Source organism: Empidonax traillii, unplaced genomic scaffold (genome assembly GCF_003031625.1).
Source record: "Empidonax traillii isolate 1590-97213 ecotype Southwest subspecies unplaced genomic scaffold, ASM303162v1 scaffold69:size3087049, whole genome shotgun sequence".
Classification (NCBI taxonomy): domain Eukaryota; kingdom Metazoa; phylum Chordata; class Aves; order Passeriformes; family Tyrannidae; genus Empidonax; species Empidonax traillii.
Genome location: NW_020955262.1, coordinates 413,607 through 439,173, shown reverse-complemented (window position 1 = coordinate 439,173; position 25,567 = coordinate 413,607). Strand labels below are relative to the sequence as shown.

General features: G+C 37.8%; 1 protein-coding gene across 4 annotated transcripts; it reads left to right on the top strand.

Annotated features, from left to right (window-relative positions):
* Nucleotides 1-3,596: 3,596 nt before the first annotated feature.
* ZBTB41 (zinc finger and BTB domain containing 41) lies at nucleotides 3,597-25,335 on the top strand. Of its 4 annotated transcripts, XM_027880386.1 has the most exons (12): nucleotides 3,597-3,904; nucleotides 5,742-5,933; nucleotides 8,957-10,193; nucleotides 11,302-11,509; nucleotides 12,174-12,243; nucleotides 14,611-14,758; nucleotides 15,456-15,585; nucleotides 15,897-15,992; nucleotides 16,508-16,614; nucleotides 18,054-18,159; nucleotides 19,184-19,272; nucleotides 20,025-25,335. In XM_027880386.1, exons 3-12 carry the CDS (start codon nucleotides 9,071-9,073, stop codon nucleotides 20,666-20,668), a joined length of 2,721 nt encoding a protein of 906 aa, XP_027736187.1. In that variant the 5' UTR covers nucleotides 3,597-3,904; nucleotides 5,742-5,933; nucleotides 8,957-9,070; the 3' UTR covers nucleotides 20,669-25,335. The 4 variants fall into 4 exon arrangements, with proteins under 4 accessions (XP_027736187.1, XP_027736185.1, XP_027736186.1 ...); XM_027880384.1 differs by lacking the exon at nucleotides 3,597-3,904 and having other exon boundaries at nucleotides 4,105-5,933; nucleotides 8,990-10,193; XM_027880385.1 differs by lacking the exons at nucleotides 3,597-3,904; nucleotides 5,742-5,933 and adding an exon at nucleotides 8,277-8,354 and having other exon boundaries at nucleotides 8,994-10,193.
* The last annotated feature ends 232 nt before the right edge of the window (nucleotides 25,336-25,567 follow it).

Sequence of the window (25,567 nt, the reverse complement as noted above, 5' to 3'; positions counted from 1 at the left end):
AGGAACCAATAACCTACAAGAATTATGCCAAATTTCATTATGACATGGCAATCACAATCAGCTAATTGTTCAAGAAATGAAATTAACTCTTCAGAGGCTGGGAATGCAGAACATGCTGTATTTGCTCTTCTCTTCATTAGAAGCTATGGAAATAACTAGTCTAGCAGACTGCACTATTTGTGGTCACTCAGCGTGACTCTCTAACAGTCTGGCATTTCTTTAGGACCATATCCCTCTAGGTGTCAGAAGCCACACTGAGTCTGAAAATAGGTGTTATACTTGTAATTCAAGACAGGAAGAAAAAATTTTATATTTGGCCAAACAATACAAATGCAAATTTGACATGTTCTCTATGCATGATATGAGATAAATTTATCCATTCACATTTATCATGAGAAAAAGTGGAGCACAATTGCTTTGTACCTTAGGCCACTGTAAATGTGAGAGAGATTTTCCAAAAACTGGGCAGAAATTCAAAGTTAGATGGTGGTCTCCCTTAACCACCTAGTCTTTGAAGTGGAGCTGGCCAGAAATTTTTTGAGCCTTTCAGAAGGAAGGGGATAGATGTTTGTAATTTGTTTTGAGTGTGTGTGTGTATGTTTTGTTGGGGGGGGGGGGTGTGGGCTTTAACCGTCTCTTATTTGAAAACTGCTGATAAAAAAAGTTCTGGCAATCTTAAAAGGTATTTTTTTTCCTTTGAACAGATAAAATAATTTTAAAGTGTTTTCAAAAGTTTGAAACAGAAATTAAGATTCCTCCAACCAAACCTTTCAGCTAATCCACGTCACTTCAGATATCACACATTTTTAAGGTAGTAAACAAATATTAAAGATTCCAATCTGTGGTTTAGTTCAGGAAAAGGAAAATATTTTCAGAGGAGAGGAAAGTATTCTCAATCCCAGATTTACTTTGAAGTCTCTTCTCCCTATCTTGATTCAAATAAAATGCAGTAGTGGAAGCAGAACCTAAAGAACACTCAGAAGAAGAAAAGCAATAGCAAATCTTTAGCACATAAAGGCACCCAAGTTTCTGTCAGCCCTTTCACCACTGAACCCAACAGGTCTCAAAGCACTCAGGTTGTTGTGGCTGAGGTTGGCAAAGCTGCTGCACTGTTAGCAAACAGATGGGTGGCATAAAATTCAACTATAGAAAAGGATATGAGCAACCATATCTCCTCCAGAAGGAAAGCAACTAGCCCTTTGAAGGGTTACAGTGCTCTAACAATTTTGCCTATATAAAGAAAATTAGAACTGGTTCTTTCCCTCAACTGTTTTTATTGGAAATGCATGTTTCTTTCTAGACGAAAGAACATTAATCTTGGGATAACAACCAGCTACACCAAAAGAGATGTACAACCAATCACAGTGTTCTGAAATTCACGGAAATGGGTTTAGATCCAGTGATACCCCAGGCAGTAAGTTGGTTTGGTTCATTTTTTCATTTGGGAAGGTCACTGCAAGGTGATTGCCATAGGATTATTTCATGGTGTTATGTTTATTTTGGAATGACTGTTCTTTAAAAATAACTTTTCTGTAGCGATTTCTCATACAAGCTTCTTGTACAGTTGGGCTGTTTATATGTACTGGATTGCTAAAAAGGCAGAATTAATTCTGCATTACCTTTTTTTTTTTTTTTTAGTTTAAACATTTTCTTTGTGCTTATATGCTTGTACAGTGTTTACTCTAAATACTGCTTTTTTGACTGGAAGCAAATCTACCTTGCTCCAGGTTTTTAATAGTGGCCTCAAAGCCTAATTAATTTACTTGTAGTCTGCCTCTTGATATCAGAATCCAATTACATTTTCTTCAGAAAATGTTGTAATTAAATAATTCAAATGTAAATAAGAAAGCAGATATTGAATGTTACCTAAAATAAAAGAGAGTCCTGAAATACTCACCTACACTATAATGATGCCTCAGAAACAGATATAATGCTTTCATTATGTAATGATTGTTTCTTACAGCGAGCAGAGTTACACAAGATGTAAGCTTTGTAACTGCAGCCTTTCATCCTGACTGTGAATAAACAGTCAATGCATCATAGAATATGTAAATTTAGCTCGGACAAATGAACAACGACAGTTAAAATGCTCATCTTAACCCTACAACATCCTCAAATTTCTGCAGTTGTGTGTCTTTGGGGGAAAATGTACTGTAGATTATACATATCTTTAACTTTATAATTCAAAACCAATAGCATCTACAAATTGCATGGATAATGATTCAGGAGAACGCAGAATGGCATCTTAATCTCCTCCTACACCTTGAAGCACCCTGCCTCTCTGGCAGAGAGATGGATTTTGATTGCCTGACAACTGTAACCATGTCCAGGCTCATCACAAAGGGAAGGAGAAGAGCTCTGAGAAGCCTTGATAAACACTGAGCTGATAGGCCTACAGGGCTGTTTCTAGCTGTCCTCAAAATTACATAGCAGATATTATCTGAAGACACAAAAGCTTAAAAGCTGCTGGTAATTTATCAGCTTCACGTGCTAGCCTTCCAAGAAATTACCATTGTCAGCCTTCTAATTTTTATCCCATTCAGAAACTTCTATGCATTATACTCTATTTCTGAAAAGTCTTCAATAGCAAATGAGTTTTTTTCTCTTAAATACAAATCACTGAGCACATTGTACATATATGTTTCTCCACACATGTAGTTGTAGCTTAACCTGTGCAGCAAATTCTGCTTTCTACTGGGCAATGGAAGTGTTCTGCAAGTGCTTGACTGTATAGCTCAAATGCAATGGCATCTGCCACATCCAGCACAGACAGATGTAAGTTGGCTCTGGTAGCATCAACAGAGATGCTGCAAGTACAGCAGAGGTCTTTTCTGACTTGGCAGAGGAATTGCCGATCAATAGGATGGACAGGCATGTGTCAGAACTGCATTGTGGGAAGCACAGGAGGTGGCTTTCCTTGGGAACACAGTTCTGTTTCATATGGACTTCAAGAAGGTGTTCTTCTCCAGGCATAAATAGTCTGCTTGCATTGTGCCGTGGTCTAAATGAGCTAGGCTGGGTGACAGATGCAGGGCATTTAGCTCATCTGGACCTTGGTGTTAGAGTAGCTGCACTACTTATAATATTAAAGAAGTATTCAGACTTGGTAGTTAAAATGAACTAGCTAGTTCAGGAGCTTTTCCTTGTGTCATTGCAAGCAATGCTTTCCTTAAGGCCTTGGTGGGCCACAGCAAAGTGTTAACCTGAACAAGAATGGACTTAGACATCTTAGTGCCTTATTTCTTCAGCTCCAAACTATCCATACAGTGAATTAGGCAACCCCTCAGTACATCAGCCTAATACTATGTCAAACATGCTCTTAAGTTTTGAAGTAGTATGAGCTGAAAACTTCCTATATCCTTGCAAGAGTACTAGATAAAAAACCTGGGATCTTAAGTATAAATCAGTACACACCATGGCAGAACTCCTAACTTCACGTTCTCTATAAACTTGAACAGGTAGAAGGATCTTCAGGTTCACGCTATGACAGAGAATATATATATAAATATTATTATTTTTTATATAAAATGCAACTACTTTTTTTAGAGATTAAAAATAGATTAATGCTTGTGGAAAGGATGGAGAAAGAAACAGAAACAGACTAGAATGACTCTTACTTGTATTCTGTGGCCCAACAGACAGCACCAGGTCTGACTGTAATAAAGCCCCAATTACCTAACTCTAGGGGAGGATAGCTGGCATTTCCCTCTACCCGATGATTTAATTGGGCCTGTCAGCCAGGGATAATTGGTTTCTGGTTGACTGAAAAAAGTGACAGTGACATCAGCTCTCTGCTACCCTCCATTACTGGAATTCTTGTTGTCTCGTAATAGGGCCTCAGCACACAGGGTGCTCCAGCAGCTTTACAGGTCCTCATCATGCAGTGCAATGGAAATGCAGCAATGTAAGACAGAGAAACCCTTTCAAGCTGCTTACTCTCTACACTGCCATAGTACCTTTTTGGAAACCAGCATTATGTATGTACAGAAAAGTCTGGTTTTGTTTGTTTTACTGAAAATTTGATAATATTGTTGCAGTCACAATGGTTTAAGGCTATAAACAAGGCAGGATTTATTGGGAGAGACAATGGGGAGTACCTATGGCTGGAAAAATAAAAGATGATTTTGAGCACATGAATCCTTCTCAAGGTCATGTGCCCAAAACTGGGGCACTGTTTTTATTTCCAATAGTGACATGAACCATCTGAACTAATAAAAGATATTACATTTCTCCCTAATTCTTGCCTTGCTTAAAGGAAAACACCTCTTGATGCTAGTGGTATATTATTGCAAAACGTTTAATGTGCTCTGTTGAAAGAATCACCCAAAACAACAACAAAAAATGTGTTAAGTCCTTGTTTATTCTTTACACAGCTTCAGGCTGGGAGTACAGCTTTGATTTACAATAATTTTGTTACACTGCTTAAGACTTACATCAGTAGAGGGCAGACAGATATTTCCTCCAGTGTTATTCTCTTTCATTCAGCTTTCCTCTGGACTGCCAAGCACTAGTGGATTGGGTGGAGCAGGCACGGATGGCAGGAAAGTACATGGGCAATTTCTCTCTACCCAAGGATTTCCCCAGTGGATATATTTTTCAAAGTGTGAAAGCAATGCAGTGCACCTATGAATCTACTCATAGAACTAGCCTAGTACTGAGTTCACAGACTTAGCACATCTGCAGTATTGTGACAGCACTGACTGTCTTGTTCCTAGCCCCTGCTAATTTCACCTCAGGGCTGCACTGGATTAGCATTCCAGGAGGAAATTTGCTCTGTGGAATCTGTGACCATACAGCTCTCTGCAACTTCCACACTGCATTAATCCCCCAGAAAGGGATGGCAATGGCCAAGATCATTGTTATTCAACCCATGTCTGCCTACAGAACACTCCAGAGAACAAAACCCAAGCAGAGGTTCCTTGCACTAAACTTCCCAGATGGAGTGAGGCAGGCTGATACAGTCAGAGTGGATCTGACCTTCTCTCCACATTTCACTTGCTGCACTTTAAAGAGAAAGACAAGAGGAGAAGCCTGATCAACATGATTCACATGTCAAACATCCATAAATAGTACAACCAGCCTCCAGCTGATTAGTGCCCCAGAGAGTCCTGAATCAAGAGACCTGGGTGGTCTTTTCATGGCCTATGTGAAAGAATTTCTTGGCAATGGTTCCAGCAATGGACTTTATTCAGCACTGTTGGCTAGAAAACTGGTTGGAGTCTCTAGACAATCTTATAACCCTTTCACTTCACAGCTTAATTTGAAACATTTGTGTGTATGTGGTGATTGGCAGTAAAATACAGAAAAATCTCAGACTGGAGGAAATATAGGCTTTGTGGGTTTCTCCCTAGGCCCCACCCATCACTGACACATCTGGGATACAAAAAGGAAGAATGACAGCATGGGTCATGTTTCAGCAGTGTGAACCCATGGCAAATTAGCTACAAAATTCCTAGAGAGACATTTACCTTAGCAAAAATGTTGCGGCCAAAGTAAAGGTGGCTGGAAGAGGATGTGTTTGTTTGTGCTACTAGATTTACAACTGGATACTTGCAGTGATCAGCTGTTAAAGGATATATTGGGAATAAATTGAAATTACTCGGTCAGGTCTTAAAACTTGCATGGTATTTTAATGTAATTTTATTTCTGTTTGGTTGGCAGCTAAGTGCTTAACTTCCGAGTTGATTACCTATCTGTCCTTTGTTTAAATGGCATTTGATTAAAATATCTGTCATTTCTAGTTTCACTGTATCTCAGAAGTGAGCTGTAGAACAAGCATTTCGAGATGAAACTGTCTCCTCCAACACCAAACTCTCTTGCACAAAGCTGCTTCTGAATTTCCAAAAATTCAAGGCCCTTTATTTGATAAATATGCTGTTTTCTTCGACAAATCTAAGCAGCTGCATTTGCAAATTCTGTACAGTCTTGCAGAGGTGAGCAAGTGCTTATTCTTGGATTGATGCTGCCTCTAGTTAGCATAAAAGTCAGCTTTTTAATCTATGTGGGATATTCTATTAACTGGCAAGATAATTTAGTAAAAAGCATAGGAAAAAAAAAAGGATTAATATAGTTACATTTTGCATGTACCACTTTAACTGTGAAAGACTTAATGCTGAAAGAACCATAATGACCTGAGAGTTCAAGGACATCTTGTTTCCAGAGTGTAATTATTGCGGCAATGCCAGGCATGGTAATGGATCACTTAGCACTGTATGACTTCTCTTTGAACTAAGTCCTTTGTGTATCATAAAACAGCAAGAGAAAAAAAGTGTTACCTAGGCTTGTGCTAAGTCAAAATGCCTGCTGAACTTGTACAATTTGGCAATTAGACATAGATGCTTTGTAGACTGCCAAAAAGCCACATTGGACTCAACACAGAGTAAATAATATTAGCAACAAATAAAGAAAAAAAACTCCAAAACGAAGCGAAACCCCCTTCCTACACCCCCCAACAACACAGAAGAAACCAAGCAAGTGTCAGGGCTGTTCTGTGGAACACTTTCCTAGCTTGGTTACTCTTGCTGGCAAAATAGTTCTCATCAAGGCTGCATTTTCCTTATGCAATTCATTCGTGAAAACTGATGAAGCACATAGTTTTATACATTCCAAATGATGCTATTTGCTATGGAAACTGCAAGAGCCAGGAAGCCAATACCCACTAATGATGTCTTTATGAGCCTGCTATTCAGATTAGAGTGAAATGTAAAGCTCAGCTTAAAATTTACAGTGCCTTGCTCTCAGAACTTGCTCTTCCCATGCAAAATGGAGAAACTTATCAAATAGAGAAACATTTTTAAGTTTATGTACAGTTTAGCTATGTACAGAAATAAAAGTTGGGCAAGCACAAGCATGTATTTGTCTTCAGTGTAAGAAAACCATAGTAATATTGATTGTTCTATTTATATCGATGCCACTGTTTCACTTAAGAATAATAACTAAATGAAAGAACTGATGTTACTTAAAATATTATTTGAAATAGTTTAGTATTAAAATATATTATATTTGTAATATACTAATACATATTAAAAAATCCTCGAAGTGAAATAATAGTAGACTTCAATGAAAATGCAGTGCTGAGAGTACAGGCAGTTCAGCAACACTCAGAACATAACAAATGCTTTGACAATTTTCAGTGTTTTTATGGAAAAATGCAACACCTGCAAGTCATGTTGTGTTTGTTATACTGGGTGACAATCACTGTCAATTTACAGGTCATAAATACAGAGTACATGCAGTGGAATAAAGTTTAATCCTCCTTTAAAGCTGTCAGGAAAATAAACCCATTTTCAGTGTCACATTGTCACTAGCAATTGGTTATCTCGGGAAGGATGGAGATAGAACAGAAGGCTGATGATCTGCACCCTGAGTGGATCCTCCCAAGCCAGGGGCACTCCTGGAGCTGCTCTTTTTGTCTCCTGGGAAGCATGAAAACAGGGAACTTCATAAGAACTTATGTGAAGTGCTTTAAAACTCTCAAGTAGAAGGCAAATTCAAAGCAGTAGTATTGAGTATTTTTTCGGTCCTGGAAAGTGAAAATCAGAATTTTTGGATTGTCCCACCGATCCAGTGTGCTGCTGCTTTTTCTATGTGTATTAAGTTGTTGTGTTTGTGGTGCTAAACAGTTTCAATAAATGATCTGAGTGCATTATTTGAAAAATATGCAAACACTACATTTATTTCTCTTTCACTGCTCTGGATTCTCGTTGTTAGCAAAGGGTGTAAAAGCACAGCTACTGCACAGAAATAAATGGCTTGTGAGTATTTAGGGTTGTAGTGGTATGTTTTGGTTTTGCACGCAGTGGAAGTCCTTTTCTCTTTCCACTTTCCTAACTCAGGATCCTAGTTCTGTGCTCTAAAGTTACACGAGAAACATGCCCTAAAACAAGTGATACATAAAGTATTTCTCTACAAGCTTGTATTACAGTAGACACTTGACTTGTATATTACATTCACGAGCTACGGGAAGCACGACAGCTGGGAGGGAAACTGACAAGCCCTTATGCGAGGCGCTTCAAAACACTTGGAGCAGAAAGCGAATTCAAAGCAGCGCTGTGGAGCAGCGCTCGGCCATCCCGAGTCGCCACCGCCGGCCGGCTGTTAGAGCGAGCGCTGCTGGCTCTGACACGCTGTTTTTGCTGGGCCCTGTGCCCCGTGCCCGTCCCGGCCCCGGCGCTGAGGCGGCCGCGGCCCCGCCCGCGCAGCCGCGCTGCGGTTCCCGCTCCGGGGCTCGGAAGCGCCGCCGTGACCCGCTGACGCGGGCGGCGGGGCCCGGAAGCGGCGGGCTCGGTGCGGGACTGGAGCAGCGGCGTCGGGCGGCCGAGCGGCCCCGGGGGGACCCCGGAGCCCGCAGGTGCGTGAAGGGAGCCCGCGGAGCAGCACCGGGGGAGGGGGACGGGACGCGGGGACGGGCGCGGCCATTTTAAGCGCCGCGGGCGGGGTGCGCCCTCTGCGCTCCGGGCTCTGTGCCGCCGTCTCCTCGGGCCGGCCCTGCCCTGGGCGCGGGGACAAAGGCGGCGGCCCCGGGCCGGGAGCGCGGCCGCGGGGCACACTCGGCGGGGACACAGGGCCCCGCCGCCCCGCAGGCGCCGGGCGGGTCCGGGCCGGCCCGAGGAGCAGCTGGGGAGGCTTTGCCCTGTCGGGGTTAAGCGGAAAGCGAGTGAGCTTCGGTGTAATAATAACAACAGTGCACGCCCGCCCCGGAGCGCTGCACGGGCTAAATGCGGCTGGGAGCCGAGCGGAGCCAGCTCCAGCCGCCGCCTTAGAGCTAATAATAGGCAGTGCCGGCTCTCTGGCTGCGAGTAGGTTATGCTGTGGTCTGGGACGCAAAGAGAATAGATCTTAGTGATTTAATAAAAGCCTAAGTTATGCAGGATAGATAAAACTAAGACTGAAATACAGAAAGCATTAATAAGGAAGTAATGCTTAAGTGCTATTTTTTATCGTAATTCTTTTGCAGAGTATGAAATTACTGTTGCATGTTTTCTTAAAGGTCTGGAGAAGAACCAAGTCGTCACAGGAATTCTTTGCTGATCACCTATGAAGCTCCTGATCTTGAAGCTGCACTTTTGCAATGAAGAAAAGGAGACGGCTCGCTGCAAGTCTAAACGAAAAAGTTCATCTTGGCCATGAGAAAGATACTTCAGAACAGATTCTTGTAGTGGACTGTGCGAAAGAAATTGTCTCAAAGTCTGCAGAAATAGCTCCTGCAGATCAGATTGAATCTTCCCAAGAGCTTTCACCGTCACCAGAGCAAAGGAAGCTCCTGAGTTCATTGCAGTATAACAAAAACCTACTGAAATACTTAAATGATGATAGACAGAAACATCCATCATTTTGTGATTTACTCATAATTGTAGAAGGGAAAGAATTTAGCGCTCACAAAGTTGTTGTGGCTGTTGGGAGTAGTTATTTTCATGCCTGTTTGAGCAAAAATCCAAGCACTGATGTCGTCACATTAGATCATGTAACTCATTCTGTGTTTCAGCATTTGCTTGAGTTTCTCTACACTTCTGAGTTTTTTGTGTATAAAAATGAAATTCCATTAGTGCTGGAAGCAGCAAAATTTTTAGATATCATAGACGCAGTGAAGTTACTAAATAACGAAAGTGTTTCCAGTGTACAGACTGATGTGGTAACTGATGCACCTACACCAGTAGAAACATTCCTTGAACTGTCAGGTAAACTATTAAATAACCATCAGTGCACTTTTTGTGGTCGAAGTTTCTGTTACAAGAAATCCTTAGAAAATCATTTGACTAAAGCCCACCGATCCCTTTCACTGGAAAGAAAACATGGGTTAAAAATGGTTGAGAAGGCCAGCTTTTCCAATAGACGCTCTACAAGAAGCCGTAAATGTCCAGCTAAATTTGATATCAGTGACAATGAAAGTGCTGATGCCTCTGACAGCAATTTGGAAAAAGTCAGTTCTGACAAGGAGACATCTGAGAGAAGTGAATTTGAAGACAGTGAAAGTGAGTGCAATGTGGATGAAGAGGGACAGGAAGAGGAAATGTCAGGTGAAGATTCGGAATTTGAAGAACAGAGTGAAAAGGAACAGAATGATACTGAAGAGGGTTCTGAGGCAGTTGATTCAATGGGGAATATTCCTGAAGGCTTAGCTCCAGTGATCATTCAAAGCAGTAGCAAAAAACTACTACAATGTCCCAAGTGTGACAAAAAATTTGATCGAATAGGTAAGAGTGAGTTAGGTTGATCTCATTCCTCTTTACCATACGGTGGTGCTGTTTGTATGGGAAATAAACTGAGCTTTTTCTTGGTCCTAGAGAGGAATTTCTGAATTGTCCCACTGATCCAGTGTGCTGCTGATTTTTCTGTGTGTATTAAGTTGTTATGTTTGTGGTGCTAAACAGTTTCAATAAATGGTCTGAGTGCATTATTTGAAAAATCTGCAAACACTACATTTATTTCTCTCTACTGATCTGAATTCTCGTTGTTAGCAAGGGGTGTAAAAGCTGCTGTGCAGAAATAAATGTCTTGTGAGTATTTAGGGTTGTAATGGTATGTTTTGGTTTTGCACACAGTGGGAGTCCTTTTCTCTTTCCACTTTCATAACTTAGAATCCTAGAAATGTGCTCAAAAGTTACATGAGAGCATGCACTAAAACAAGTGATACATAAAGTATTTTTCTATAAGCTTGTATTACAGTAGACAATTGATTTGTATGTTACATTTATGAGCTACAGAAGCTCATAGATTTATAGTAATATATTAAAGAATACATGGATATTCTGCAGAGGAAAAAATAAAACCTAGTACAAAGCAGAGAACCTGCTGTTGACTTGAGGTAGGTGGATCTGCAGAGTAGGACAAAACTGGCAAAATGAGAGAGTAGTATTTTTTTTATAGTAGTATGTGGGGTCTCAAATACAGGTACTGTGCAAGGTTGTGCATCATTTGGTCAGTGTTTTGCTATTTGAAAGTACCTTAAAAATACCAGCTTGTTACCAGGCTGTTCCCATTCTGCAAAGGTACTTCACAATCAGTGTAATGAAAGAATAGTAGTATAACTTCCAGTACTTCAGAACAGACTGTGCTGTGGGGTTGAATAAGAGTGGCTCGTAACCCTCACACAGGTTTAACATGAAGGTGGAAGTGTATGGAAGAACCTCGGATCAACTACAGTTTTCCTGCTGGTGATAACCATTAGGCATCTTTAGATGCCTGTGGAGGATACTTAGAGCTTGACTGCATTTGAGAGATTATTGAACAAACCCCAGACCTGTATGGTTGGTGATACCTGTTACAGTTCATGCTAACAGATTTTCTTTTGTTGTTGTACAGGCAAATACGAGAGCCATACACGTGTGCACACGGGGGAGAAGCCTTTTGAATGTGATATATGTCACCAGCGCTACTCAACAAAGTCCAACCTGACAGTGCACAGAAAGAAACACTCCAGTGATACTGACTTTCATAAGAAGGAACACAAATGCCCCTACTGCAATAAGCTGCATGCAAGCAAAAAGACTTTAGCAAAGCATGTGAAGAGGCAAGTATGAGCAGATGTGTCTGACATTTCACTTTAAAAGTGGAGATAAATGTATGTATGCACACAGCATATTCTGCATTATTTTTATAAGCATTTTTTTCAAACAAGTGTCTTTTCAGAGGGCATGGGGATTAACGGTATCACCTAACCTGCCCTAGGTTTCTGTGAGAGTTCTGCCATAGGTTTTTTATTATAAACTTTAGAATCTTTCAGATTAGCTAGCACAATCAGAACATGTCAGTCTTAATAACTGCCTGTGATGCTTTTAATTTGGAGGCAGAATAAAATATCTTCTTTGGTTTTAGATGTGAATTACTGTTGATGATAATAGGGGGCTAAACCATTTCCATTCAGATTCTTTCAGGTGAATAATTCGTTTATGACAGGCCTAATTATAAGGTATTATTTACATACTGGTTTTTTCTTCTGTCTTTATAAATATCCATAAGGCATGATAATTGAAACTATCTTATCAAGAGTCATATGAGATGCTACAGGAGTCCGTATTCAACACTGCTTTCCAGTTAATTGTGCACCAGAATTGTTTCAATGTCAAGTGTCATGAACTGTCATGACATCTGAAGTTTAGAAATAGATATTTAGTATTCATGTGATTTTCATCTCAGAAAGCAATGACTACCTTCAGCTTCTGTCTTTTTACTAGGTTTCATCCAGAGAGTGTACAAGAATTTCTTTCTATCAAGAAGACAAAGAGTGAAGGTTGGAAATGTGATGTAAGTAATCTTCAGTACTTTTATTTGTTTTATATAGAGTCTCTGTTTTGTGAATTTAAGTGAAAATATGATATGTGTTTCTGTGAAATCTCAGAAGGCTTTGTAAGTGATGGTATAAATTTCTTCTATGTGCTGATTTAAAGACTGAGCTTTATCTGCATATACAGCCTCTGGTCAGGTAGATAATACCAATTTGAATTCTCAAATAGAGGCAGTATTTTTTAATGTGATCCGTTATTACTGTTATTCAAATATATCAGTTTGCAAATGATTAGACTTGAGTTTTATGAATACTTTTAGAACAGAGTAGTTACTCTCCTGTTAAGTATGTGCATCAAGCAGTGACTATAAAGGATCCTGTTCTAGAAAGGCTCTCAATAGTGAGGAAAATACAAAACACTTTCTCATTTATCTACATATGTGTGTCAACAGAGTTGTAAATTTGTACTAAATTTATGTCTAATTGTAAAATCATAGAATACCGCCCTTGATTTCCCCCAGGAGAGGTTTATATGTGTGAAACTACATCTACTCTAAAAAGGAATTTGTAGAATTTCCATTCTCTATCTATATGCTGCCACGGAATGTTTTAAAATTTCAAATGTGGAGGTTTGTTGTTTAGGAGTTTTTTTAAGGGAATTGATTTACTTTTTCGGGGTAGCTGTTTTGTTTATGCAAGCTGCTGTGTGCTGCTGTATGTCTGTAATATTAGGTGCCCTAACATAATTACTTTGTTTGGGAACTTTCACTTATAAACATTAGTAGGAGGTTGGGAGATACCAGCTGTAGAAATTTGTAGTGTTCAGTCTCTTGATGGTGGGACTGCGGTTGGATGTGTTACGTGGTTGACCAACTTCCAGATGAAGTTGTATTGTGCAAACGTGTTACAGATTCTGTTTTTTACTAGATGAGAAACATTGTAATAGTGGGAATCAATCATGCCACATTGTTGATGCTCATCCTGGGAAAGAATGCTTCCCAGATGAGTGATTTGATAAACTCCACTTTGTGGTTTGTGGGTTTATTTTCTTTCCTGACAATTGTAAACAGAAATTTAAAAAGTGAGCTGCTGCTCTTGTATAGGTTATGTGCATTGAAAATGCACTTGAATTGAAAGCAGGGGTAGAATTTTAGCTTTTATAGCATTTGGAGATTGAACAGAACCCTTGGGTGCAGTGCTGTGACTGTTTTCAGGTTGTGTGGTACATTTTGAGAGCTGAGGTGCCACAGACGTAAGCTGCAGGATTCATTCAGGTTGTTGGTTTATGCTGTAGTCCATGTGTGAACACCAGGATTTGGTGACCAAACTTTAATCCTTGAGGAATACGAACAAATACAGAAACAATAGAGTATTAATAGTAAAGAAAAGCAAGAAGGCTATTATACTTTCTCCAGGTATGGGATTTTCTTACACCTATGTTTTACATTAATGAGTTTTTAAACAAATAAAGTTGCTTTTGATTTCCTTATTCAGGTGTCCTCTGAGAAAGTGATTGCAGGATTTAATATATGCGCCTTGGGTAGTACTAAATTCAGCTCTTATAAACAATGTCAAGAGTTTCACAGTGAAGTTAGTGAGAACTGTGTTGATTTATGTTGCAGCATAGGACCCTGATGATAAATTGTAATACCTGGTTTAAATGCCTAAATTTGAGCTGTGGCTTCAATTCTGTAATTGTACTGCATACTTACTTCAATCACTACTAACAATTCTTGTACATTTAAGTTTTGGTTAATCTGAAAACAGCACAGAGAAACTCACATAATTTTAGCCCTGTGGAGTTCTATAGTTCTAAAATATATTTTGAGTTATACTTCTTTGTTGTTATTGGCATTTTCTCTGCCATAAGAGAATTTCCCAGAGAAAATAAAGGGGCAGGTATGACTCTGATTCTACAGTAGCCTGTACTACAACAGTTTTTACTGCAGTACCGCTGAGCTATTTCCGCATCTGAAACCAAGTCATAGCTATTCGTTTTTTTTTTTTTTTTTTTTTTTTTTACATTGGCTTATTTTCTGCTGAATTACCGTATTAAAATATCCTAGGAAAAGAGTCTGGTAAGTGCTGGAGTCAGAAAGAAGGAGCGGGGAGGAACATATAACTGCATGCAGGAGTTGGCAGTAGTTTGATTTACGCTGACGTAGATCTGCATCCTAATTTATACAGGGCAATCTGCTGTGGCTTATGTAGAACACAGATTGGTTTGGATGTTGACTGCAAGGCTTCACAAGTAAAGTTTTGAAGAATACCTATTTAATCTTCCGTTGGTGCAGAGAGCAGATGAAATTAACTGCTAAGAGTTTATGAATGGTAAAAACATCGGGTTATAATTGATATATCTTTGACAGAGTGTATTATCATTTTAGATTTGCAAGAAATCTTTCACTCGAAGACCTCATTTGGAAGAGCATATGATCCTTCACTCTCAGGATAAACCCTTCAAGTGTACCTATTGTGAAGAGCATTTTAAATCCCGGTTTGCAAGACTGAAACATCAAGAAAAATTCCATCTCGGTATAGAAACCTCCTTCTGACATGTAAACAATAGATTTAAAGTAAAAGCTTGCCCCACTACTGTATGTTCTGATCATTCTGGTTTCCACCTCACCTCCTTTTCCAGTTCTCTCTTCTAGTTTTGTGGCAGAGTTGTTTGGGGTTTTTTTTGTTAGTTGGGTTTTACTTTTCTGTTCAGTGGTGATTTTGAGTCATTCTATTGTACCTTAACAAGTCAAAATTTTGAGGAAGAAGAAGACTTAAGCTTAGTTTGTTTTTAAAACTGGTTTGTTCTTAGCTATGGAGCCAGATTCTTTCTGAAGTTTTCAAAAGATCTCTTCCTTTCCTCCTGAAGTATTCTGAAGACTTTTTTATAACTAAGAATTGTTTATGATGGGTAGGAACTAGATTGCTGATAGTAATGGGAATTTGTTTTTTTCAAGCAATCTAAGTGGGCATAATTACTTTTGACTATTAATTCTAAATTTTTGCTGCACAGTAATGAGATTTGTCAAAGTACCAGGTATTAGAAATAACTTATCTGAGCAGAAAGTACACAAACTCTAATTAAAGTATGCTGACTGCACTAAACTTTAATAACTTGTTAGACAGAATTTTTGTTTGCAAACTTTTCAGGGTTTTCACAAGTAACGAGGTTGTGCATCTTATTTAGTTTTGCTGGCAGTTAATACTGCTGTATGTGTCTGTCTGCTTCTAGGGCCTTTTCCCTGTGACATTTGTGGCCGCCAGTTTAATGATACAGGGAATCTGAAGCGCCATATAGAATGTACTCATGGGGGAAAGAGGAAATGGACATGTTTCATCTGTGGAAAATCTGTCAGGGAACGGTAAGAAGTTGAGTGACTACTTGAACTTCAGCAGAACAGAAGAATATTTAGCATACTTTGATTCTGAATATGTTTTAGCTTTGAGTTTTTGACATAAGTAGCATATGATTTTCTGATCACCTATAAAATTAAGGATGACAACTGTAGGTGATTAGTTATGAGATGCAATTATGTTAAGAAAGTCTTACCCCTCATTCACTTCGCTTAAGATTCCTGTGTTGTGCAAAAACACCTTGCATTTGTTTGGGAAAGATGTGGGAGGGAAATTGCCTAAAATTAAGTTTTACTACCTAAATTTTTCTGTTAAACAGAACAACTTTGAAAGAACATCTGAGAATCCACAGTGGAGAGAAGCCTCATCTTTGCAGTATTTGTGGGCAGAGTTTTCGTCATGGAAGCTCTTACAGGTACAGATTTTTATTAAACAAGCTGCTAAGCTGTTTTCCTTATTTGCTGATAAATATGCATTCATGTTATCAATAAAGTTCTTTGTAATGTATGTGTTTTGGAGTATTCCAACTCTGAGTGCATTATTAAACATTGAAATATAGAAATATTGAAAATATATTAATAGTCTGTAAGAAGTTATTTAATTTTTAATACATTACTGGTTTAAACACAGACAGTCTCCTACAAATCTTATGTCAAACTTGAGTTTCTTGCACATCGTAAACTTTTGCATCTTTGTTATTCAACGAGAAAGTAAGCAGAGGACTAAAATATCCTGCTAAATTAATGACACATATGAGAGTTCAGCTCTGTTCTCTCTTGCTTTTTAAGAGCAGTTAAAGTGTACCTCATCTGAAAGTTATTTCCTGATACTTATATGAAGCATTTTTCTGGTATTTTGCACTGAATTAGCGGTACAGATTATGTTAACATAATTGCATTTTTTTGTTTGTTTATAACTACAAATATGCAGACTTCACCTAAGAGTCCACCATGATGACAAGAGATATGAATGTGAAGAATGTGGGAAAACATTTATTCGGCACGACCATCTGACAAAACACAAAAAAATTCATTCAGGTAGGTATTTTCTTTGAAAATTGTCTTCAAAATTACTGTTTTGAAATAAAACCAAATAAAAATTAATTATGGGTTTTGTTTTCAGTACATGCATTGTTTGTTAGGCCTTATGAAAGTTCCTCTCACTATTTTTAAGGACTACTAAGTAGGGTTGCTCTTATGTGTTTTCAAGGTTTAAAAGCCAAGTGTTTCCTCCATGTTAACATAGAAAGCCAAGGGACAGTCAAAAACATGTAACAGTGAATTGCTTTAAAAATAATAAATAAAAAAGCAATAGTGAAAAAGGAGGATTTTTTAATGAGTTCAGATTTCTTTTTTTTAATAGCAATTGTGTGAAACATTATAACCACAACACAGAAGAAGCTGTCAGAGTCTCTGTCAAAGTTTGTACGCTGATCACTTTAATGTAAGAACATCAAAGAGGTGTTTCTAAAGTCTCTGTTATGGGACAGAGGGAAGGAAGACTGAGGAAATCAGCCCTGAGAACAGCCAGATGGGAATGATCAGGAGAAAGAAAAACAAAAAACTGTTGCACTAAGAGCAGAAAGGTTATCAAATGTATAGGAAGAGCAAAGATTCACCAGTGACTTTTTCAGTAACTTTTCCAGAGGGAATGTGGCCTTCTAGGAGGCAAAATACTAGGAGGCAGCATGAAAATATGAAAGTGATCAGAGTCTAAACTTCCTGAGCCTTTTTTTTAAGGACAGCTTCTTTTTTGGTATTTGAAATCATGTCTGCTATCAAATAAAGAAATCTTTGAAAACTCTCAAGTACCAAAAAAAAAAAAAAATCCTCTTTTCTGCTCTATTTGCTTTTCCCCCTCTAGAAAGTTACATTCTTTGACTGTCCACACTCCTCCTACTTACATGAGAAGAAATATTCTGCCACTTTGTGGAAGATCTCAAGATGACTCAAAAGAATCAGGATACTTTTAAACAGCAGCATAAAAGGAAAAGGTAACTATTTAAATCAGGATAATTAAAAAGATAAATACTATGGTGTACTTTTAAGTTCCAAAAACTAGTAGCTGAAAATCATTGGTATGTTTCAGTAAGCTTCTCTTTTAAAACAGTTGAATTATTGAAGATACCACATTTCAGGTCATAATGAAGGGAGTGCATTCCTAGTCTTATACCTCTCACGTAGTGGCTGTTTGGGGACGTGTCTCTTGACTCGAACATGAATTTCTTTTTAGGAATGACAAATGGTCATATATGATATGTATTAGTCATATATAACAAGTGGTAAAAAAGAACCAACATACTTCCTGAATTTTGTTTTCCGATAGCAGAGAATCTTTCTCCAAGTAAGCTGTGGAAGAGCTTGATTGACTGGACTTTGGGAACATAAATATTTTGTATATTTTATAATGGTAGCTCTTAGGCATTTAATAAATTCCAAAAGATTAAACCAAGATTTATTGAATTTTGCCCTTGTAGGTGAAAAAGCACATCAGTGTGAGGAATGTGGAAAATGTTTTGGCCGTAGAGATCACCTTACCGTTCATTATAAAAGTGTTCATCTAGGAGAAAAAGTTTGGCAGAAGTAAGTGTGGGTTTTTTACAACTGCATAAATACTTCCGTACTAGAAGGGATTTTGTTGGGATGTTTGAGCAGAATTCTAGTAGTCTGTGTGTTGGTCATGCCTGTTACCTTAGTTGTGGTAGAGATATCACTATTACAGTTTGAAGTGGATGTTAGAAAATTGCCTCCACAATTTAAGCAAGATATTTTCTTTGTAGCATAATTAACTAAATAGAAGTATTAAAAAGGATCAAGTTTTAATCTGTCAGTTTTCTGTCTCGGTGTCGTTCTAAATTGATGGCTTGCTCTTGTCACTGTAGACTAGTTAAAACTGAATTATTAGTCACCATGTAAGCGCTGTGAGAATTATGCCACACTTAAGGTATTTTAGAAAATGGCAGCAGATTAGTGGCTCTGAAAGTAGGTAAAAAGTTTGAAACCTGAGTTGTAACTGTAAATTGAAAATGCAATAGGGTTTTGAAGTTCTTGAGCTCTCAATATAAGCCTTTCAGAGATTTGAAATAAGCAGACCTAGTTGTTTGTCAAATTAGATGTTTTAAACCTGTTAGTATTCATTAGTGTTGAGCAGAAGCCATTGTAGATGGATCTATGTTAAAAAGTATAACACATTGTGTCCTTGTTTTCTTTTTTTTTTTTTTTTTTGCTCACTAGGCAGTAGCCTACCTAGAAATTCTACCATTACTAGAACCTTATTTATGGCCTAAATCTACCAAAGTAATAGCTTCTTGTGGATGTTGAGGAAAAAGTGGTACTTAAAGGTATTTTGGGGGCCAGAAAAGTGGCTCTTGCTCTTTGAACACTAAAGTAGCATCCCACAGAGAATAAGATTGAATATTAAAAAGTATCTAATTGACCTTATTGGTATGTAGATGTCAAGAAATAGGAACGTATGTGAGGGAATTTTGAAACTTTGATATTTAGCTATTTTGCAGTTAAAGATTTCAGAAAGGACTGTGCACAAGCTTTATTGTTAGTTGGTTACCAAAAAAAGCATCTAACATGAAATGTCTTTTCTTCTTTAAAGATATAAAGCAACATTTCACCAGTGTGAAGTCTGTAAGAAAGTTTTTAAAGGGAAATCAAGTTTGGAAATGCATTTTAGGACACATTCAGGTAAAAATAAAACTCCAACTAAACCACAAAACTTGTAGGAATGTATTTTTATGCATCAGTATTGGTTCGGTTATTTAATTCATTGTGGTTGTTGAGCATTCAGGGCAAGAGTAGGAGGAAGCAGCAAGACTTTATTCATTCTCATATGTTGGTCATTCCTGAATTCTACTCTCTGAATGTATCAGCTGAAATACTGATAATCCTCACCACAGGTTTGTAGTACACTCTCTGCACCTCCTCCTTTATTTTACTGATGTGTGTTCTTGCACAATTTACCCAGATCTTCTAAATGTCTCTTGGTCCAGAGATTAATATGTTTCAAGTGGTAATCTAAACAAGGATTTGAAATCCCTTTGGAAAGGGTTGTCCTTTCTGTTTTGACTTTGTTTTTCCTGACTTATGTTTAGGAACATGATTGTCCTTTTGAAATATATGGAAATGCAAACTGAGCTCATTTAATACCTGTATCATAACAGTTTAAAGACTGTTCTTTTTTATTTAGTTTATATTCTAACATAAATCCGAATTATTGAGAGAATTTCATATAAGGAGAAGAGTATGGCCATATAACTTGTAAACAAACTTCTGGTGGCTCCCTTAATTCCAAAACTGATGCTAAACATACACTCTTTGTTTTCAGTAAACTTGTTTTACACTAGGTCTCTATACCATAATTCATGTAGGCATTTGCATATTTGTGTGTGATTTGGTGTTACTCAGAATAACTGATTTTTACTTCTCTGTCTTTTTAGGTGAGAAACCCTACAAGTGTCAAATCTGTAATCAGTCTTTCAGAATTAAGAAGACGTTAACGAAACACATGGTTATTCATTCAGATGCTCGACCTTTTAATTGCCAACACTGCAATGCAACATTTAAACGAAAAGACAAGCTGAAATATCATATTGATCATGTTCACGGATCAAAGGCTGCAGAAGAGGCAATGGCATCTTCTCCAGAGGAAAAGCTGGTCTCCTTACCAGTGCAGTACACCTCTGATGACAAAGTGTACCAAACTGAGGCTAAACAGTATGTGGAACAGTCCAAAGCATATCAATCTGAAGCCAAAACTTTGCTACAGAATGTATCCACAGAAGTGTGTGTGCCTGTAACTCTGGTACCAGTTCCCATGTCTGACCCACAAGCAGAGCTGGTGCAGCATCCTGCTCAGTCACACAGCATCCTGCCTCCACAGCCTGAGCAGGCAGAGTATCAGCGAGCCACAGACCTGGCATTTCTAGAGAAATACACTCTTACTCCACAGCCTGCAAATATTGTTCATCCTGTAAGGCCTGAGCAAATGTTGGATCCCAGAGACCAGTCATATCTTGGAACTTTACTGGGGCTCGATACAACTCCTACTGTACAGAATATTTCAAACAATGAACATTCATGATCAGACCATAACATTCCACCTGATTTACTAGTCCATTAGCCACTAGAAGGCTGATATGGCAATGAAGATTTATATTTTATATTTTATTTGGACTCACAAGTCTTCTGCATAGTTTTGGAAAAACAATTTGTTTACATAATATTTGAACATTTAGACACATTTTGATGCATACTGAAAGAGTGTTTCTTGTGATTTTAAGAGTTTTTAAGAATCTTATAGATGGTCTTTTAAAAATAATGCTCTTAAATATCTTTTAAGGATAGTGGCTGAGAAATGTCATTACATATCTGGCTATTAATTTAAAAAAATTGCCTTTCTGCATCTCACTTTAAGTTAATGTTTTAAGTGTAATAGAAAGCATTCTGAAAGAATAAGGACTATATCAAATTAATTGAAATTTGTAAGGGCAGGCAGGGCTATAAAACACAAACTTTGAATTATGTTTCACACAGAAATTAATATATAATTTTACTTGAACCCTCAGGCATTTTTGGAGGGTTTTAAAGTCACCTGGACTCTGGAGTCTAGCCAGTGAATACAGGAACTAGGTTCTTCTGAAAAGGGATTCTGTGATATTTTATGAAGACACTAAACAGGGTGTTTATAACCCCTGAGTATAGTTAGGCTGCTTAAATTTGGCCTCTTAGTTCTTCCTTGATCTCTAATATTGAATAATGTGGGAAGATCTAGACAATGGTATTGTCTAATTTTCTACACTTAGTTCTATATAATTTTAATATGCCTTTTTTTCTTGCTTTTTCAATCTTGTTTGTCTTCTAAAGTGCACCCCACACTCTGACTTTGAAAGAAAAGGAAGTATTCGCAAGGTCATTTTAATCTATGAACAGACATGAAGGGTTGACGTGGTTCATCCTTGTTAGAGCATAAGTCATAGCCGAGTCCCACATTTCAGGTTATCTGATAGGGGAGAAATTTAAAGACTGTTCCAGAACAGTGCTCAATTTCTATTTAAGAAAAAACAATTAATCAATAATTACAAATATCTTGTGAGTTGCTAATTAAATTGTTTTGTTTCTCACTTTCTTGTACTGTGTTTATAAAACCAAAGTCAAACTCTTAAGAGTATTTTATATCTAATTATTTTTAGCTTTTTATTTACTAAACATAAGGGTTTTTTTTTTTCAAAAGAACCGTTTTGAACTACAAGTTTGGTGTTACCATGAAATCTAGTATAATTTAACCTCATCAAGCTTTCTATTTTAAGCCTTCTTGAAAAATAATTGTTCTGTGGTTTTTTGGTGAATATGATGCCAAAGAAATTATCTGAAGTAATTTCATAATTACTCACAAGAATTACATAGGATTCTCATTAAGATGAGAATTAAACTTCAAATTTCCCCCCAGCTTTCCCTAGTCATAAATTATTATCTCATATAATCTTTAAAATGGGAAACTGGACTTACATGTATAATTGTAACTGTTAAATTTATTCAGTGACCTGAACACAAGTGAGCTGTGGTGAAAAGCTCTCTTGTCATCACAGTTCTACAAACTCTCAAGCGGCATGGATCATTTTAAATCATATTCAGATACTTTGGTGTTAAATTCTGTTAATCCTCATCTACTTCAGTATTGAGCAGTTTGCAGGAGAGGGGCCAGAACTGCCTGAATGTTCATATTTTGAAGCTTGTACCCTAATGGATTCTTAACCTAAACACACCAAAGATTTCTGTTAGCTGTTAAATAGTGGCAGAATTATAGAATTGTGAGTGTTATCAATATTTAAATAGGACTTAGCCAAAGAAGCACAATAGAAGTCCTAAACTTTAAAAGTTCAGTTTCTAAAACAGGACTACATATGTTTAACTGTTCTATGTTTGTATCTCTAAAGCAAAATTTAGAGCTGTGCTCTGGGAATGTTCAGACTGACATGCTGTAAATATATCTGGTAAGAAGCTGAAGACTAGCAAATACACAGCAATAACAAGGCCATTGAATGCCACCTTCTGAAAGGACACTATCAAGTACTACCCTTCCTGCTTTCTAACTCCCCCTTCATCTTCTTTCAAAATAAAACTGTTTCTGTCATCTTTGCACTCCATGGCTTGAAAATGGCTGTTACATGTGAAGTTTTCAAGTCGACGTGTGTGTATCGCATTCATATCATCGTGTGTGCACATGGAACATGATTTCTAATGCATTTGTAATTGCACTGGTAAAAATAACCCGACATCAATGCTGTCAGTGCAGTGCTCAGACTAAAAAGTCTAACTCTTTGTTATTCCTTGTCTTTTCTGTCCTACAGTAGAAAAAAGTATTGTAGGATTTGACAAAACAGTGGCTTAAGTAGTAGTCGGTAACTGATTGTTTCTTTTAAACTCCAGTCTGTTTGGAAGGCACTCCAGGAAAATACGAAAATGGAAATTTGGTCATATTTACTTGATAATGTCCTTTTGAAAATTCTCTCATATTTGTGCCTTTTATATATATTCTGAATAATGGCTTTCCTCTATTCAGTTGTTTATTCAGAAAACATTAAGGTCAATAACTTCCGAAGGGCTTCATTTTCTTGGGTGCCCAACAAGAACCGGACTATAAAAGGACTCGTTTTTCAGAAAAACGAGTGCTCTCTTTGTTTGGGTGACCAGAATTACTAGTCATTCCTGGAAAAAATGACCTACTAGTTCTTTGGTGTTCTTTTATTTGCAGATAACCATACTAGTTAGTGTTTTTACCTGCTGGTCAGGCTGGATCATTGCCAGTTGACAGTGAAAGAAAATAGGAAAGCTTATGTGTTAGATACATAGTTTTTATTTTTATTTAATATCATGAGCTATAATTCATATGGCTTTACATCTATTTAAAATTCATGTATGAGCAAAGTAAATTTTCATGGACTGGTACTTCATTTGGTAGGTGGAAGTATCTTGTTTCAGCTTGATGGAGGATAGTTCTTAAGAGGACTGAGTTGAAGGGCAGAGATCTGCACTTTGCAGCTGCATGGGCCGAAACTCCTTAGTGTCTGGCACTTCCATTTTAATATGTGTATGTATTCATGGGAGAGTGCATGTCCTGTTGATCTGGAGGGTGCATTTACAATAAAGGCTATGTTTTATCTGGCAGTCATTGGCTCAGCTGAGCTTTTATTGCCGAAGAAGGAAGAAGGAAGTGTCTCTTAAAAATATTTTTAAAGGATGATTGGTGGCACATTGCAAAAAGTTGGTCTTTACCACATGCTGACCTTTGGAAGGAAGAGTGGAGTCCTTGTTGGTACTCCAAACTACGTGTGGTTCTGAGAACTTATTGCACTCATTCTGTTTAAACATTGAATTCTATGTTTTTTGCTATACAAATTTCTGGGTTACTGCCTTTAATTCTTTTAGTGGATTTTATGTTCAGTTTATTTATTTGAGCACTGACACTTTTCTTACAAAGGTATGTCTCTCATGGGTTCTTTTCATGCTGAACATCAGTCTTTGTAATGGTGATGATATATCTTCTGTAAGGCTGTGGTTTTCTTAAAATTATAGTGCTACTTTAGTCTGGACTATAATTCGGGAAGTTGTTTTTAAAGATGGGTCGTGCCAGACTATGATGACAAAAGATTTATTTGCTATCATCAAAGAGCTAAGCTCCTTTCCCTAATAATGAATGTCAAAGAGCATCCAGAACTGCAGAATGCTTCCAAGGAGTCCCCTCACAATGTGCTTGATTGAACATGAAATGTGTTATGGACTGCTAAGGAATAAATGAAATAAGTAACCCTCAAGTTTTTTAATTTAAAATAATTCCTGTGTAGGAGTTCATGAATGTAGAATTATGAATGAATTCTGAGAGGGCTGTTGTAGACGAATAGGGTTTTTTTTCCTGAGAACAGTATAAAATATGTGAAATATTGAACATACATGCCTACCTGATACAAAGTGCATATTCCTTGTATGCCTAAAGCTAAAGGGAAATAGAGTGCATTTATCTGTAGGTCCTTGTGACTGCTGTCACATGGGATCTTTCTCTACAACACGGTCTCACAGTGATTTGGTTGTTTCATCGTGTGCATTGAAGAATGTCACTGGCAGAATGTAATGCAGGGCAGTAGTTTGGCTTAAGCCCTCATAGGGTCTTTTTCATGATTCATAAGAAATGTTTTGGTTTAAAATTATTTGATGGATTAAAGGAAAAAAAATTTTTGAACCCCCATAGCCATTTTGATCATGTTTAAATGTTGGTCCTTTTATATGAAAGACTAAGGTGAAAAGAACTCAATATTTTGTCACTGGTATATGGGATAATGTGTTTTAAATGTGATCTGTACAGGTTGGTATTTTAGATGGGAGTCTTTAAAGTTGTCTTTTTAGGGGAAATCCTTTGCTGTAAGGGAAAGCTAGGAAGTGTACTGTAAATGTAGAAGTACTCAGTCCTATGTGTAATTTTGTTTGCTATGGAAAAGTAAAGTTCTTTTGTCTTAACATTGTGTGCTTCACAGGATTTACTGCGGGGCTGCTTGTGCTGTTTTGATTTTTGCCCCCCCTCCTTTTTTTTCTTTTTGAACAGCATGGAAACACAGTACTCTGTATGTCTTTTAATTTTAAAGCTCATGAAAAAGAAACAGATGAGGCGATGTTTTGATCAAATTCGTGCGTGTCTCATTCGGCTTTTGATTTTAAAATATTTTGTAAATTAAATTTATTTAGAAAAAAAACCCTACAGCTTGGTTTCGTTTGATTTATTAGTTGTTTCTGGGTGGGTTTTGTTTGTTGGTTTTTTTAGTTTGCTTGTTTGTTTGTTTTTCAATGTGCAGAGATCTCCGGGGCACGGCCCTCGGCCCAAGCGCGTTGTTTTGTTATTCAATCCCGCAGCCCGGCCGAGCCCTCACGGGCCGTGCTCCGCCAGCTCAGGCGTTTAAATGAGGCGCCGGGCGCTGATTGGTGGAGAAGCCGG